General features: G+C 44.0%; 1 protein-coding gene across 1 annotated transcript in view; it reads right to left on the bottom strand.

Moving 5' to 3' along the window:
• NEGR1 (neuronal growth regulator 1) overlaps positions 1–17,542 on the bottom strand; it is a 694,002-nt gene that overhangs the window by 178,538 nt on the left and 497,922 nt on the right. Inside the window, exon 6 of the mRNA XM_008055223.2 lies at positions 9,227–9,378. Within this exon, the coding sequence (XP_008053414.1) occupies positions 9,227–9,378 (152 nt within the window). The remainder of the gene's footprint in view (positions 1–9,226; positions 9,379–17,542) is intronic.

The following is a 17,542-nucleotide window of genomic DNA, read 5'->3' as shown; positions in this document are numbered from 1 at the left end:
ATTCCAGCTGAAAGATAACTTGGAGATTAGTCTCTTCGATTTATAAATAGGTAACCTGAGGCCAGACAGTTCAATGCTAAGGCCCTCCTCAGTGAAAGGTCAGTCTGGCTCTGAGGCTGGGGCTCCCAGTAAAATTTCATGGCCACATTGGAAACTCTGTTTCACTTTTCCCTCTCTTTTTGTCACCGAATTTTTGTCAGCTTGCTACACGTCAAGGCTGATCGGTGACAACAGCCAACACCAAAGCTTCCTTCTCCTTGTCCCATTGTCAGCTAGGGGGATGCATGTGCAGTCCCAGTAGCTGGAGGATACAGCTGCCAAACTGCCTCCTAACCTGAGAAAAACACATCAGTAGAGCCATTCATCTTGTGCAGCCCTCTCTGTCAACCTGCTCACTTTTTTTCACTCATTACAAGTGAATGCTTATGTGCACGGCCAATTTAATCAATAATCCTAATAAAAAGACAATATCATGATATACATAAGTGCATTGATAAAGGAATCTGGGCACTGGTGCCATCCATTTGGATGTCCAGCGACATGAAGGTGCCCGCTCATTCAGGTTTTGTCCATCCGAGCCTGCTTGGGCTTATCCTTCCAGATTTAGATCATACCTAACATGGAAAAGGAAACGAATATTTAATGAGCACATGTGCTAGACTAGCCTTGTACTGGCCATTTCACATGTCTTGCTTCATTTAATCCTCAAGATAATCCCATACACAGAAGCCATTTCCCCCTATTTTATAGGTGAGACGTCAAAAACTCAAAGGTTGAGATGGAGAGAACCGTTTCGAATCCTTCTTCCCGTGTTATGATTTTAGCTCAGACCTGCTTGACTCAAAGCCTTTGGGGCTCACCTGGGCTGTGGGAACAGCACCCAGACAGGGGGTGGAAGGCTGCGCTCTGGCTACGCTCTCACCATGCTGCTTGACTTGGGGCTCTGACTCACCCCCTTGGGTTCAGTTTCCTCACCTATAAAGTGAGAGTGGGGCTAGCCCAGAGTTTTTCAGAACAACTTATCTGCCTGAAATTTGGACAGGCTTCAAAGCCACCATGATGGGGAGGAACATAAGAGAATTCTTCTGATTTAGGTCCAACTCAAGCAACTCACTCCAATCTCAACTTTTTCATACATCAGGGGCTGGTAAAGCTTTAATTTGGGGGGAGGCAGGATTCTGCTATTGAAGAAAGTTGGAAGAAAATTGACGAGGCAATACCTGAGACAGCTCCCAGCTCTGAATTGCTGCCCACTGACAAAAGAAACCCAAGCCCTGCGAGCTGGCCTGTGGCTTCCACTCGCAGCAGTGTGGTGGCTTGGAGTACCACAAGCTTCCACAGCCATCCTGACAACTGGGTGCCACCTATCCTGTATGCCACCAAATCACCATTTTGGATGTCTCTTCCTGAAAACACACACGGGTTCTAAGTCTAAGGCTGGGAAGGAAAAAGATCCTCTCACCTCACTTTCATTCCACTCACCAGACCTGTATATGTTCATGATGTGCGTGATGACTCTATGTGTGTCATTTCTGTTTGGCAGACGGCCCGTGTTGCTGGGTCAAAATCTACCTACAAACACACGCCTCATTTTTGCCAAATATTTATTACGAGAATATCCAGGAAAGCCTTCGCATGAACATCTCAAAGCTGGGAGGATAAAGCAGGTCAGGGCCCACAGCACTCTGTCTTCAGTCATCGCCGAGTCTCAAAGTATGACTGCTTCTCTCAGCCAAAAGGAAAACCCTGTCACTTTGAAGTCACGGGGCGGGGGGGGGGGATAAACTTCAACCTAAAGTATGAATCATTTACGTTGGTGGGATCGCCTTTCGCACAGAATACGGGCTCATCAGAACAGGCAAAAGCAGCAGAGGGCCCGTGCGCTGGCTCACTGGCAGGAGGGAGCATGTGAAGCAAGCAGAGGGCTGGAACATGACTTGCAAGGGCACAGCTGGCTTCGTGTTCAGCACATCAGTCACAGAGTCCTGCTTGCTCGCATCAGTTGAAGCTAAACAGGGAGAAACAGTCACGTTTCTCACATTCTTACTTTCCCCAGAACTCTTCCGTTTCCCGTCTGGATGCCAGCTAGGGATTTTTTTTTTAATCTCAAAAGAGGAGGTGCCCATAAACTAAAACAGGCGGGGAAGAAATATTCTCGAATGTGAGAGGAGACAGTCCAGAAGGTCACATAGCCCTGGTTGTATTAAGCACGTGGAATTGGAACTTTATTGTTGTGTCCACAGGGCTGCTAAGGCAGAAAAAAACTGAGGCTTCTTGGGATGTTCTATGTGCAACATTTCTGAGACAAATGCTTTGTTACTTTGAATAAATGTACACACACAACACACACACACACAGAAAAGGAGGCATCCCTGTAGCACCCCTTTGCACTAAATTACAGCAAAGAATTTGATATCATACTTTGGGGAGTGCCTCAGAGGAGAGTTGGCATTTGCACATCGCAACAAAATCATTATTATCTAGTAGTTTGGGACTACATGCAAAACCTCTTTGTCAACAGTGAGGTTAGATTTGCCCCAAATATTTTCATATATTAGGTCTCAGGAGAAAATTGCTTGAAACTGAGGCTGTGTGGATTCTAAGCACTTTGCTTATGCAGCTTTCTTTTTCTTAATTAATTCTCCTTCCTCTTCCCCTCAGATGGCAAGTCCTTGAATATGTGTCCAACAATGAGGATGTGCTCTTTTGTGAAGGTGGGGAGGAAAGCTTGGACAGCATCTTTTCACTTACAGAAATTACTATGTCTTATGGGTTACTGAATTCCTGCTTAAAAGATCGTGTACATTTGATGAATTGGACCCATAGATGGCAGGATGGGACCATTCAGTTCACATTCTTCAAGGAACAGACTTAGAAGAAATGTCTGTTCAGCTGCTCATGTCCAGAAAGCAAAAGACACAGGTGAAAAATAACAAAAAATAACACATAATTCTGAGTCCCAAGTTTTTTATTTAATAAAGAATTTTGCTATGAATAGTTGTTGCATTGTCACCCACTGTTAATTTTTTAAAGCACTTCCCTGAGGAATAATCTCCCATGATCTGCAAACATTCTCTCTCTCTTGCTCATTCTTCACTTTCAATTTTCTACTTTTTAAAATGCAGACATCTTTCAAAACATTTTGGACAGATAATCCCAGAATCTTCATTGTATGCTAGGCTTTCTGTAGTTTTTTTCACCATAAATTTCTCCTTACTTGAGAAAGTATACTCTTTACCCGACATACTTTAAAGTAATTCCATTGATGAAATTACTAAAATCTCTACTTAAAATTGCAGTTCCTCTTCCAATAATAGCCTAGAGCCTACAGGCCACAGAAGAGAAAGGGGTTTATGGTGTCTTCACATTAAATCAAAGCCTTGACTTATGTATCTGGGAGCCAAGAAAGATGTGAGAAAAAAACAAGCAAGCTGAGAATGAGGGAGAATTGCAGGCAACCAGAAAGCACAGCAAGTGGAGGTGACCAAAAGCTAGGAAGCTGGGTCTTGCCGCTTGGGGGTGCGATCCACAGTGAGAGGAAAGCATCCCAGCCAGCCCTGAAAGCACCAGGGCGTGACGTCAGGCTTGTCTTCCTCCTTCTGCAGCCTGTCCTCAGAGAGCGGAGCTTGTTCCCCACGTCACCACCTTCTCCTCTATTTCTGTAGCCTCCATCCACCGAAGGCCCGCTTCTGCTCATAGTTTTCAACTGCAACTGCTGGCAAAGATCACCCCAAACGGCCCAACCGTCAGGGGCAGTGGTTGTTTTCAGACTCCCCTGACCTGATAAGCACTGGGCTTCCTTCCTTCCAGAATGGGCTGCTCCCTTGGCTCCCCGGCCCTGATCCTCCTCTGGTATCTCCCTTGGCTCCCCTGGCCCCCTTCTGGCCTCCCCATCCACGCTGAGTCTGCTTCTGCACGATACTTCTCTGCCTCAGCTCACTCCGCAGCGCTGGTTTTACGTGGACGTCTCTCCTTGGTCATCTTTTCATTCGACGTGGCTTTATGAGAAATCTGCTCTGGTCTCATGGCCGAAAGCACCGCCTCCGTTCTGATAACTTCAGACCTATATCTCCGTTTGGGACTGGAGATTCAGCCACCTACTAGACATTGCCTCCAACGGAAAACGTCTACGGTGGAATTACTCTCTTCTTTCAACCTCTACCTCCTCCCCAAATAAAATAATACATAAAAAAATTATTAAAAGTCTAGTTCTTCACTTATGTTATTCTGGTTCATGTCAACCAGACTAAACATTGGGGGTTATCTGCATTCCTGCAACTCCCTTCTGATTTTCTCCCGAGTTGGACACTGCCTCCTGTCGCCTGATCATCTCTCGACTCTCTCACGGCTCTTCTTTTTGGTGAAATCATGTGTTTCCGCCCTCTTATGGGAAGCTTAGGATGTCGGTTGAGCCCTCCACATTGCCCAAGAGTCTTCTGGAAACCAAATCTGCTGCTGCCACTCCTTGGCTAAAACCCTCAGGGGCACGCCGGCCCCAGGATGAGGCGCAGAGCCCCTCTCAGGCTGCTTGCTCACCTGCGTCTCTCAACTCTCACCCTCTCCTGCCTGGTACGCGCCCGCACTGAAAACACCACGGTGCCCTCAAGTCTATCAGTCGTTCCACACTGCCATGTCTTGGCTGAGCCGCTGTACACTGGAGTGCTGCTCCCTCTCCAGCTGCGTCTCGATTCTCCCCTCCTGCACCAGGCTCCACCCTGTCTCCTTGAGCTCAAGGGGCACCTCCTCTGTGACTTCTCCAAGTCGTTGAGACAATCGGCCGTTCTCTCACTCGTGCCACTGGACCTTGCGCTCCTGATTCTTGTCAGAGGAACTCCTGCCCAGTCCTGCCTCGGAAAACGAGGCAGCCATGGCTAAGATGGAGCTTTGAGTTGCGCCTCAGATGTGGCTCAAATAGTGCCGTGAGCTCCCCCGGAAGGCCATCCTGCCAGGGCCTTTGGGGTTAGGCCTGGGTTGGGAGTGTCTTCCCCTCCCCACTCACCCCCTACTTTCTTCCTCTCTCTTCTCCCTCATCTGAGAACGCCTCGATGGGGCTCCAGGTCTCCTAACTCCTCCCCTTCCAACACGGAGCGCCATGCTTTGCACCTTGCAGGCAGTCAAGGTGCACATCTGAGCAAGGAGAACTGCTGCTGAACGCATCAGCTGAGCCTCAAAACAGAACTATTCTATCGGCCCTGCCTTTACTCTTCGAATCTCCTAGATGTCCGGACTTCCATGCTGCAGGCATCACATTTAATCTGGAATTAGTGCTGCAAGTTCTGGGTCACTCCCTGAGCAGGGGATCAGGTTCAATGATGAGCTACGTTTGGGACATCCTTCTAAGCTTGCTTGACCTCCGCCTGGCTTGCTAAGGGCTGTTTGCTCTGTAAGCCTCAGTAGAGAACTGGGCAGTCAGTCCTCAAATAAAGCCAGCCATCGATATACTTTTCTTTCAGATGAATTCAGTTGCGTGTGCTTGAGGGACGAGATGATATAATAGCAATGTCTGACCTGTGTCGAAAGCTGACACTTCCAGGCTGAGCGACCTGGGTGTCGCAGGCGTCAGCCCGCCCAACTCCCATCCTGCGAGGGGAGAGCTGCTACTGCGCCATCTTAGAAGTGAGTTATCAGGGGGTGTGAGACACAGGTAACATACACAAACACACACCCCTGATATGTTCTGAAACTCGGATCCCAACCAAGCCCTACTTGACTTGCATTAATGGAGACACACACACACACATTCACACAGGTACACACATCCACGCATATGCACACAAAACGCACACATATGTGTCCTCACATGCATCCACAGGTATACACACATGTGCACATGTGCATGCATCCACACATGCACATACACACGTCCACACATGTGCTCCCCCCCTACTCACATACACAAAGAGCTATATTTGCTTTTTGATCATCTCATGACAAAGCTCTAAACTACAGTTTGCCCTTTATCGTTTTGGGGATCTGGAAAATGTAAGTCATCACAAACCAGAAGTCGACTATGATGGTCTCAGGGTTTATCCTAGGTCACGTCACTGACTCCCAGTGGCTGAAGCCTGTTAGAACATGATTATCCACCTGCTGGAGTGTTCACTGTTTTCTAGCATTATTCCAGGTAACTCGCACTTCCAATCCACCTGTCTCTGAGTTTAGCTCTTCGAGGATACAAATCATGGAAGCACGAACATGCATGCAGGTGGCCAATGCTTCGGGGTCTACCTTCTTACCTCCTGAATAAAGAGCTGAGTTGGCTTGACAGATTCCCTTACCCACAGGAAAGGCTGCTCTCCAGCAGCAGATTATAAAAACTTCTTCAGCAGGTCACAGGTCAACTTGAGATCAGCTTATAGCCTTGGGTCATTTTTGAGGCTGAGCTTCCACCCACTCAGAGGCCGTGAAAATGTGGCATGCGTTCTTCCTGAGGGACATCCTGCCATCCCTTCCCTCCAGCTAGTGTCTCATAAACTTTAAGAAAACTGCCTTTTTCCACACATAGTTTTCAGAGTCACAACGCCTATGATCATGGCACTATTCCAAAGAGATTTTAGAATCCCATAAAAATGTGTATTTAGATGTCCTCCAGTCTCATTTTTACATCTCGCTTTTTGATTAGACAACGCCATTCATCTTCTACATATTCACATTTGATATCTGGTTTGTTGTTGTCTGTACCTAAATATTTTTTAACAGCATTTCATAAATTACAGTACAACTACTTATTGAAGAAACAGAGATGTATCTTTCAAAGAGTATATGCTTCAAGTGATACAAACTCTCTTTCACTCTACTGATGGCTTTATGATTCTAGTGAGGAAGAAAGGGAAGTGTGATAGTAAAGGCTCTGGACTCCAAAGGCTCTCTTTGCTTTGTCACTTACTAACCGTTCACTTTTGCCACATCTATAGACTCCCTCTAAGTTTCCTTATCTGTAAGAGAGGAATTGAAGAGTCTACCTCTTTGGGTTGTGCAAATATTAAATAAACCAATTCATATAATAAACTAGAAAAGTCTAGTCTGGAGAAAGCTAGCAATAAGTGTTGTTTGTTATTACCTTGTGCCTTTGCTTTGTATCTCTAGAGGTTACAAGTACACATTCTACAACGACAATGTAGATCACCTAATCATATATTAATTAATCTATTCATTCACTTGCCCCACGTTTAATTCATTTGTTCACAAAAGATTTGCTAATTGCCTATTAAATAGCATATCTCCCATATGCTTGGTAATATGGGAGATAAAATAACTAATCAGACATTGCTCCTGTCTTCTTAAAGAACTTATAATTTGGTGGAAAGATGAAAAAATATATAAAAATAATTATAGTGCAAAGTAGAAATGCTTAGGGCAATAAGAGCTTCAGATGAGGTCATACAAGAATTCTGAATATACAGATATTTCTTCAAGCTCTCAGGGCTCTGTCCATAGAGACAAGATTTGCACATTTTGCCTTTATAACAAATTAACCAAATTGAACTAGTATTTAGTAGCACTGCACATATAGCAAGTCAACGGCAGAGAGAGAGATCATGTGAGTTCATTCTGAAGATTTTACGTTTGGAAGCCTTTTCAGCAGTGCGTTATATCCAGACGATTGTGTTAAGGTTGCCAGAGGAAAAAAAGCATTTAAATAAGTGTCATTTGCTCCTAATTTGTCACATGCTACAGTTTTTAAAATCAGAATGTAATTTAGAAATTTGAATAGCGCAAGTTAATGTTATTAAGCCTTACATTTTTCTTTACTTTGCCTTAGTAATTCATTTATTCTTTCAAGTTCTTGAATATGTAAGCCATTTAAAATATTAATAATATACCACAGAAGTATCAATATTTACATTAAATTGGAATTCATATTGCTCCCTAATATTTTCAATGGTTTATATTATTCATAATTACACTAAATAAATCATCCTTATGGAAGAAACTTGAACAAGCATATTATGCTATGGCCATTGCATGGCAAGTAATGTTTTCCTTTCTTTTTTTTTTTGAGCAAAGTTTATTTAGAAAGTAAATCGAGAGAGAGAGAAGGAGAGAGAGAGAGAGAGAGAGCGATTCACTTTCCCAAGGTAGGGGAGAGGTTCAAAGCTAAGAAAACATAGTGGCCATAGCTCCAAGAGTCACGTGGAGAAAGCAGAGTTTAGCAAAGCAAGGGCTACAATGTTGTCCTTTCAAAGCTGAGTACTAAGAAATATTAAACTGGAATAATAAAAGTTGGCATACAAGTGGATATATTGTATTTAATATTGGCGACTCTTGAAGCTCATAAAGCATGTAAACTTTAGTATATTTTAAGTAGTAGGACCATCATCTATCCTAGCCCCATTTCTACAAAATGGAGATAATCATGTCTGTGACAAGTTACACAACATGTGCATTTTTTCGGGGATCATTTACTTTCACTGGCTCATAATATGAATATACATATGTCCAGTGACTATAAAAATGTTAAATACAAAAGAATAATCCAGGTAACTTTGTGAAACTGAAACGATAGTGTACTCTTTGTAGTCTTCTTTGAATACTTTGAGAAGCGCATAAGTTCAAAATTAGAAATACTTTATGGCTGTAAAAATGTGTTGACTACTCAGCTTCTAAAATTAATTAAAAGAGGAACCATTAGTGTAGGTTTCTATTCCTTTATCTGCTCCTTGTGTTTGTGCTTCCTTGTTAATTTCTAGTCTTGCAGTATTAATTGAAGGTGTACCTCAAAATATCGTTTTGAGTCAAAATGTTATCTATGTGGTTAAAACATTTTGTTCATAATCATTTACTTCATATTTAATTTTATTCATGGCATGTGAGACTCTGGCTATCCCAAGATGAATGTCTAAAGGAAACCAACCAAGAGTAAATTTAGGCCATATTAACCTGTGCTTCAAGATAATATAACCCTTTAAAAAGTCAAAACAAATAAAAAAGTCTCCAAAATCAACTGTCATTAGCCAAAAGATATTTTTTGGTTAGCCCTCCCATGTATGTCTTTTTTTTTTTTTTCCTTTTCTCAACTCTAGGATATTTTTCTCTAGACATGCAGACTTTCACAGGGTTTACAAATTCTTGAACATTCATGTAACCTGGGGTCAGTTTCCTCTGGGAGAGGAGTGTGTGGCACCCGACTGAGTTTTGAAATGAACACACTCCATCCTCAGGGTCTGCCTCTACTGATGGTGGAGCCCAGAAGCCCCGGAAGCCTTTGGCACCGCTTGCTACTTACGGTTAAGAGGCAGGCTCGCATTGGTCGTGCCCAGCTTGTTGGCAGCCACGCAGGTATAGTTGCCAAAGTGCTCCTTTGTCACGTTGGTGACAGTGAGAATGGATCTCGTGCTGAAGTTCTGGATGACGATTCCTTGTTGGCCATTGAAGAGCCTAGAAGACAAAGTGAACTCTAGGTAAATAGGCACCATGAACACCAGTTCTGTGCTCATCTTCTATGTGGTTGTCATGGCGACCCACAGACAACTGGACCACGCTGTTGCTGGCATATAGCATGACGACGGGGCAATCGTCTTTTCCTTACATTAGTCATTTGGGGGAAGGAAGGGTGGCATGTCGGGTTGTAGACTGTTCTTATGGGACTATTTGTGCTACACAGCAGACTGAGCTTGGACAGCCACACTCCCTACTGGAGCACCACTTTGTCTTTTCGAAAATTAAACACACCACAGCAGTGGAGCCTGAGCTATTAAAGCTAAAAAAGAGCCAAAGGAAAGTAATTATACGGATTCTACTAAAAGCACAACGTAGATTCTACTAAAAGCCCAGAGGCCCCAGATGATGGCTTCTAGGTGAGCAAGAGTATGTCCAGGGACGCCAGATTTTGGAATGATGCCCAGGAAAGTTGACCCTACAACGGTGACAGGAGAGTTCTGAGTTGGGCACGAACAGCACTTCACTATTACCAGGCACCTCCCAGGCAGATGACAGGTTTCTGAACCTAGAAAGAGACAGCAGCATGGTTTTGAGGACAGCGCTGAGAGGTGAATCGCATCTCTGCCCCATTTTAGTGACGTGTCAGGGAAAGTCCTTGAACCTCTCTGGGCCTCAAAGCAGGATTCAAGCGTAGCTGATTCACCCTGAGCGCAAAGGCCTCTGTCACACTTGACTCTTTAGGCCCTCTCAGGTGGGCGGGAACATTTCCACCCGACTCGGGTGGGCAGGCCGGGCTTGCAAGGCTGGGCTCCACCTTCACCACTGCAGGTCACCCTGGCTGCTGCCTCTCCCTTTTTCCGAACCCGCAGTCCACTGGGTGCCCCTTTGGCCTCTGCCCATCAGAGCCTTTTCTGCTCACTCAGGCCTGACTGCAGGCCTGTCTCGTTTTTCCTAACTCACCTTACAGGACTCTTCTCTCTCTCTACGATTCTCCTGCGTGGTGTTCCAGACACTGCTCATTCCAAGCCTAATAAATTGAATCGTCTTAAATTCCCCATAGATGGCCAAGTGGACGTATTTTCTCTGGTATTTGAATCCTACCTAGCACTTGATGGTAGCGTCCTCGGCTATTTTGGGACACAGGTCAGTGGAGTGCAGGGATGTCCCCCCACACAGGCATTGGTTAGCCCCGTCAGGGGCCTTTTCAAGTCACCCTCTAAATATAAAGTCTGCTCCAGGAGGGTGCCAACCAATGCTAACTTCTCCCTAACAACTCCGAGTTTATTGTGAAAGAGACACACCAACTACAACATGGGCTGTGCAAACTCGTAGTCTGAATGCCATGAGGGTTTTTCCCCTTTAATATGTTGGACTTTTTGTATTAAATATTTTTAGTCATGCATATGCTAATCAATGATGTGTTCTGAAAGTTTAAGCTGAACCCCTTTGCCTTATGCTATGTGGCTTGCACCTGAATTCAGATAAAACATACTGCAGTTAAATGCAGATTAAAATAAGCAGTCATACTTGAGTGCTCTGGGAATTACTTATATTTCATTAATAGCTGAATTTGGGTTACCCCAAATGCAAGCTTTAATCAAATTAATAAATTTTAAGTTGAATAAACAGTGAACAAACTTCAACATTGTCAATAAATTTAATGACCTCCAACTCTGACTTAAGAAAATAGGGCATAGAATATCAGAGATGCGACAGCTTTTACTCTTCTTCCTTCTATTTCAAACTTGTCCACATGGATGCTCAATTCCCACAGCGACTATTGCACATTTTCTGCATCACATCACCAACTTTGTTTTTAACTAATCAGTATATATGCTGTTTATAAAAGCTACAGCAGCTTTGCCCTGCAAGCTTCAGCATTATGGCTCAAATCAATTTGCCCACATCTACGTTACAGACACTCTCCAGAAGACTCAGCAACTCCCTAGACTACTAAGTCCCCACTGTGCTCCATCTACCAAAACCAAGGTTGTTTTGCTGCTACAGACTTGAGAAGAAATTAACCAGGGTCTTCAACTGGCTAGATCCTGTAGAGAAAATCTCAAGGAAGTGTATTCCGACGCTCCATGGCACTGTCTGCTTAAGTTCCTTAGGGCGGTCTTCCTGGCGTGTGCACTTCCCATTGCCTACCCGTCCACGTGCCTGAAGGCAAAGCCACAGCTGTGGCTGGGTCACGTGGCACACCCACGCTCTGGTGTGCTGGCCTCTGGTCAGCAGTTCTGTGCACATCTCACCAGGTGGCATATTAGTGCTCCAACCCCTGCTACTCGGATCAGCCAGGCAGGCGATTATGGCCAATAAAAAAGAAACGTATCTTCCCAGAGGGAGTTTTCTTCCCGATGGGGGAAACTGCCTTTCTGGGATTACTGGGAAAGTCCAAAGGCTACTTTTTTCTAAAGTTGGTAGTTTTAGAAGTACCGACTGGTCAAACAGCACTTAAGAACCCACCCTTTGCCTGGTAGATGGCAGGAAGGACCGTGGCAAAGGTAACATAGAAGGAGAGTGGCTTCCGTGATGGTGCATATTTCTAGATAGTGTACTTTTGTGATTGTCCTGCAGCCCTCTGGGGTGTGAGAAGGGGTTTCCCAGTTATTCAAATCCATTCTAAAAATATTCATCAAGTGTCACAAAGATGAGTTCTATGCTTCATGGCCAGGGACCGGTCTGGGCATCCCATGATCTCTTTGATCCCTTTCACCCTGGTAAGGTCAAAGTTAAGGGAGGATTTCATCACATAAACAGGTGTTTACAACAAAAGGGCATTTCATCACAGTGCGGATCTTGTCCATATGAGCATCTACCCTTAGTTGGTGGATATAGGACATTTGAGCCACACCTAGAAGTGCCAGCATGCATGACCCTATGTGATTTCACTTCTCAACTAGAAACAAATAATAAAAGAACTCTTGAACTGATGACACTTTTTTTCTTTATGAAACCGATTTATTCTAAGATGTTGTCTCCATTTATATTTCTGTAAAAAGAATCATACTTCTATCGTCTTAAGGCCCTTTTCTCCCCAAAGAGAGAACTAAATTCTATTGGCCTAGGAGCTACATGTGACATGCCTTTCTTCAGCATAGATCAGTAGCACGTGGTGCTTACTCCAAAAACTCCAGTCATTTTTCTTCATTGCAACTGTATCATAGCAAATATGGTTGCAAGATCCTTCTATGACTGGGGACCCTGTGTCCTCCACCCTCTGATACCAATAGCAGTTTGCTGCACATTGAGGGCTATTACGCTCACTCTTCTTCCTTCTGTCTTGGCCAGTGCCTCATAAATCTGTGCTCCGCAGGCTATTTGCTTTGCCAGGAAATGCTGCCAGTTCATCGGTGACACAGCCCGACCCACTAACTAGTTCTGAATTAGAACAGACCCCTGTACTTTTTAGTGTCAGTCAGAAGTAGCACATGGAAAGCATGCTAATAACTAGGGATCCTTCTATTTCTGACTCACCAAGTGTTCACCCCCTTCAGACTCATAACCTTCCTTCAGGCAGAAGCTACCTAAGACGACCAGAAGAGCCTGCAGTGACATCCCCACAAAAAGAGCTGGCCACATAGCCAGCAGCACTGATTGTTAAGATGGCAAGAACAAACGCAACAGCTGCACTGCACTTATTCATTGTGTACACGAATCCAGCTTCAATCCCCGTGTTAAGACTACTGCTGACTATCTGTCTTTCCAGGTCAGGAATTACCATAAGCATTTCTAGACAAACTGACTTTCACGTGAATAGAGCCACAGAGAGACTTAATTGCTAATGTAGGAAACATATATGAAAGAATATCAAAGGCATTTAAAATATTAAAATAGCTTGGAATAGGAGTCAGGAGGCATTCTCAAATAATGATGAATCTTCTCAGACTGGAATTACAAGAGAACATGATCACTATATATCATGTTATATGAGTGGATATGATTCATATGGTCTTATTAATCAACTTTTGGTAATGGATGGTCGTGAAGGTAGTCTTTGAATCATTAAAATTATATTTACCAAGAAAGAGAATGTTACTTCCAGCAATGGACTGTAGGCGTGTAGAGTTCAAAAAGTGGTATAAACTAAAAGTATAGCTCAAAACAGAGAGAGATTGGGAAAAAGTCAAAAATAATGCTAAAATTCTGATGTAGTCATAATGGAAATGAAGTTTTATTTGGTCATTGAATTAGGATGAGATGCCTCCATTGCTTAAGGACTGTTAGAAACCAAAGGGGAAAAATGACATCGGTAATAGATCAAGGACCTTCGCTCTTCCTAAAAATCTGAAGATGACATTAAGATGGCATACAGCCCCTTCTACGGCGCATCTCAGAATGCCTCTCTAAAGGATGGTGTTATATCATGTTGAGTTCTACCATACACACACACATATATACAGGATCTGAATCATGACTGCATGTCTAGTTTTTTTCAATGTGAACAGGAATTCCTTATGGATGTGGAACATGCTAGCTGTTCCCAATACATCTATGACTGAAGAAATCTAACACTAAAAATTTTCAACACTGTCCACAAGAATGTTTGATGTTAAGAATGCGAAAAATTGACATTTGGAAAACATGCAGGCACTTTCGAATGTACATATCGACTAATCTTCACAGAAACTCTGGAGAGTGGGTATTATACAACCTGTTTTACAGATGAGTTTAGAAAGGTTAAGTTGTCTTTCACCATTTGACAAGTCGCAGAACCAAGATTCAGATCTAGGTCGTCTGACTGTTGATACTTCCAAAATAGCCATTGGTATTCAGATCACCAAGTAGAACTGGGATATTGTATTTAAGCTTGGGGAGACAGATCTGAAATCATGGGTGCCTCAAGAAAGTGGAGTGAAGCCCGGGAATAAAACCGATGGAGCTAAACAGCCAAGTTGTATATGGCACCCATGGCAGGAAAGCCAGGTTCAGTCCCAGGCATGAGACTGATGGGGTAGAAAGCCCGATAAAACAGCAGGCTTTCGTTCAGATGGCTATCAACACTGCTCTGGGCCACAGGCCTCTTGGCTGTATCTTGGGGGTCAGTGGTGCCTCTCATCGCCTCTGTGTTCAGCCTCCCATGGAGTCGGCCTCTCAGGTGACCTGCCGCCGGAGATGAGAAGCAGACAAGGCCTTTGCTCTGTCCCCTCTCCAGCTCCTTCCTCTCCGACACAGGCCCTCAGCATCGTCGTTTCTCTTCTAGGTTCACTAAATATTTGGATGGAGGAAACACCTCTCCTCATAGCATACATGCAGAATGTGGTCAAGAACAGCAGAAGAATGCAACCTCGCCCCGTGACAAGTATTTGAGAGTAAGTCCAAAATTGTCTCTAAAGTTCCAGTTCTGGTGATGCTATGGAGTTGTGTCCTGCCTGATGGCCAAATCATTGCAACGTCAAATGCTTCTAACATCATTTCAGTTGTAAGTTTTTACCTGTGTGTGTGATTTTTGATCACCGTGTATCTTCCCCATCAGAGTGTAACTCCCTCAGGGCAAGGTGCCTGGCTGGTTTTGTTTTTCATTGTATTCCAAGCATGTCCAATAGTGGTGGGCACTTAACAGGTAAGGACTTGCTGTGAGTTTGTCTGAATGAATGATGTTTTTACATTTTTGTCATTCTTAGCTTTTTCGTCTGTGAAATGGGAAAAAGGAAGTTAATTGCAAAGTGTTGCGGCTACGATGGTTTTTAAAATTTATATAACGTGTGATATTCATGCACATATATGTCAAATGCAGAAGGCACTGTATTATGATAGGTGTTATTATTGTTCAGTGACAGGTTCTGTTTCTTAAAGAGAACAGATATATTTCCTCTCGGCTGGCAGCAAAATATTAAATATTGAGCGTACAGGAAATTATTTTTAAAGGAAAAGTCTAGGAGAGTGACTGAAAAGATCATGGCATCATGAGTTCCCAACGTGCACCATCAATCTCACCCAGGCTTTTCACAGATGTGCAGGGCAGATAATGAAAAAATAAAGCAAAAAGAGGGAGGAGCAGGAGATGCTGGATACGAGATAGAAATGAAAATGTATGTCAACATGCTGCTATAGCAACCTATTGGTAAATTGTGCTACTTGATACTTACAGCTTGAAAACAATAAGACATCACTTATTCCTAGGAACAGACTGAAAAATATCATGCATCACTGTCTTGGCCCCGAGGGCAATCTATCTTGGGTTGTGCATTTGAATATATTAATGTTATTATAATATATTAGGGCACTTTAATGAATCTAGACTTTATGAAGCTGTTTTAAATGTATGTCTTGTTTACTTGATCAATTTTAATGAAACCGATGACTTTGGATTGGAGACCTCTGGGTGGCTTTCCTTGCAACAGTTTGACTCACATGGGGAGACCATTCCCCTTTAACCCTATGTCCCACAAAAGAAGCGACCGTGCAGGTGTCAGTCCCCGACTGCAGCAAGCTCCTGTATCCCTGACAACCTGGCCTGTGATTGCATTTCTCCCCTTGGCTTGAACTGCTTTCCTAATATCAGTGTGCCCATGATTTTAATGTCCAATATTATCCCACAATACAAAAACACAACCATTCCCCAGAGACTGCATTCACAAAAAAGAAGTATGGAGCCACAGAAATCAGTGCCTTCTCTCTGATCAGATATTGGGTTTTCAACGTCCCACAATCTAAGGTGCAAGGATCCATTTGTGCTATGGTTCGCTTATCAGTTTGAAAGTGTGTTAAGGTGAGAGTGGCTCTGCTTCGCGATTACTTGAATGCTGTAGCTCCTCCTTGCCAGAGCGCGTCCTTCATGCCAAGCACCATGTCTGGTGTTGAGGACACGAGTGTAGCCAGGCAGAATCCTCATTTCCTGGTGGATTATAGGTGAGGAGGGGAGATGGACACGGAAGAGAAGTTGAGTCTAGTTTGATAAGTGCTTTGATGAACGTGAGCAGAAGAAGACATTCAGAGAGTGTCTTCCCCTGTTAGGAAAAGCTCAGGGTGGCTTCCTCGGAGAAAGGCTATCTGCCCAGAGACTCAAAGGAAGGCAGCCGGCCAAAGGCTGCCAGAGGTGGATGCATGTGGAGAAGGGCTTGCAAACAAAGGGGCCACACGAGAAGGAGCCTGAAGGAGAGCTCATGTCACAACTGGGGGAATGAAACGTTTCAGGATGGCTATGGCTTTGCTGTGAGACGGTACGATGGCAAGGTTCATAGCCAGAGACAAACACAGGGCTGGAACAGGCAGCAGCCCAGGCCACCCTGTGGTGTGAGGACATCATCCCGGGGACCACAAAGAACCACTGATGGGCTTCACATGCAAAGTGATCAGGTCAGATATTTATCTTGCAAAGATCCTTCCAGCTGTTGACTAACAGAGGCGTGAGTCGTCTTAACCCCTTGAGTTCAGCACAGTCTCTCCCAAGCCTCTTTCCTTGTGTTCCAGCCTCTGCCATGGCTTCACTCTTCACCATTCACCTTGTCTAGATGCAAAACTGAATTTTCTTCACATTGTCCTTTCCTTGTATCTAATTAGTCGGTGAATAGACAAATAGGACCTCTCCTCTCTCTTAGTTTTGAACTGCACAGTCTCGTTTCAACTGTATTTTATCTTTCCTACCCATTCCTCCCAGCTGCTCTAAGAGCTTTTGGGAAGAGAGAGACTGGATCATTTTATTACTCTTAAAGGGCCTTTAATAGCTTCCCAATGTCTATGGAATTCAGCCCAATGTCTTCTAACATTTAAGACCCTCCAGGTCTTTCCCTAAGGGGCTTTTCTAGCCCTGGTTCTTATCATACCTGATTTCATATCCTGTACACTAAGGCTAAAAAAAAAACTCTCTGCACAATGCTTACATGACATTGGCCATGTTCTTCCTGTGCCCATGATTATTTTTGATCTTTTGCGAGGCTTGAAAGTGCTGCTTCCCGTCTGGTGTCCAGCACAGAGGCCACTTTTGCCCCGAAGCATTTTTTAATCCTCTGATTTGAGTTGAATGCACTTTTCCAGTGCACTTTCACAGGACTTGACTTAGTACATTTTTTTCTTAGTACATTTTCTCATTTATGGTTTTTTTTTTTTTTTTGAGTCGGCATCTCACTCTGTCGCCCTGTCGCTCCCAGCCACCGCAGCCTCGACCTGCTGGGCTCCGGCGATCCTTCCGCCTCAGCCTTCCAAGTAGCTGGAATCA

Source organism: Carlito syrichta, unplaced genomic scaffold, assembly GCF_000164805.1.
Source record: "Carlito syrichta isolate Samal-C Ts95f unplaced genomic scaffold, Tarsius_syrichta-2.0.1 Scaffold301783, whole genome shotgun sequence".
Classification (NCBI taxonomy): Eukaryota; Metazoa; Chordata; class Mammalia; order Primates; family Tarsiidae; genus Carlito; species Carlito syrichta.
This window is presented reverse-complemented; position numbering and strand designations above follow the sequence as displayed.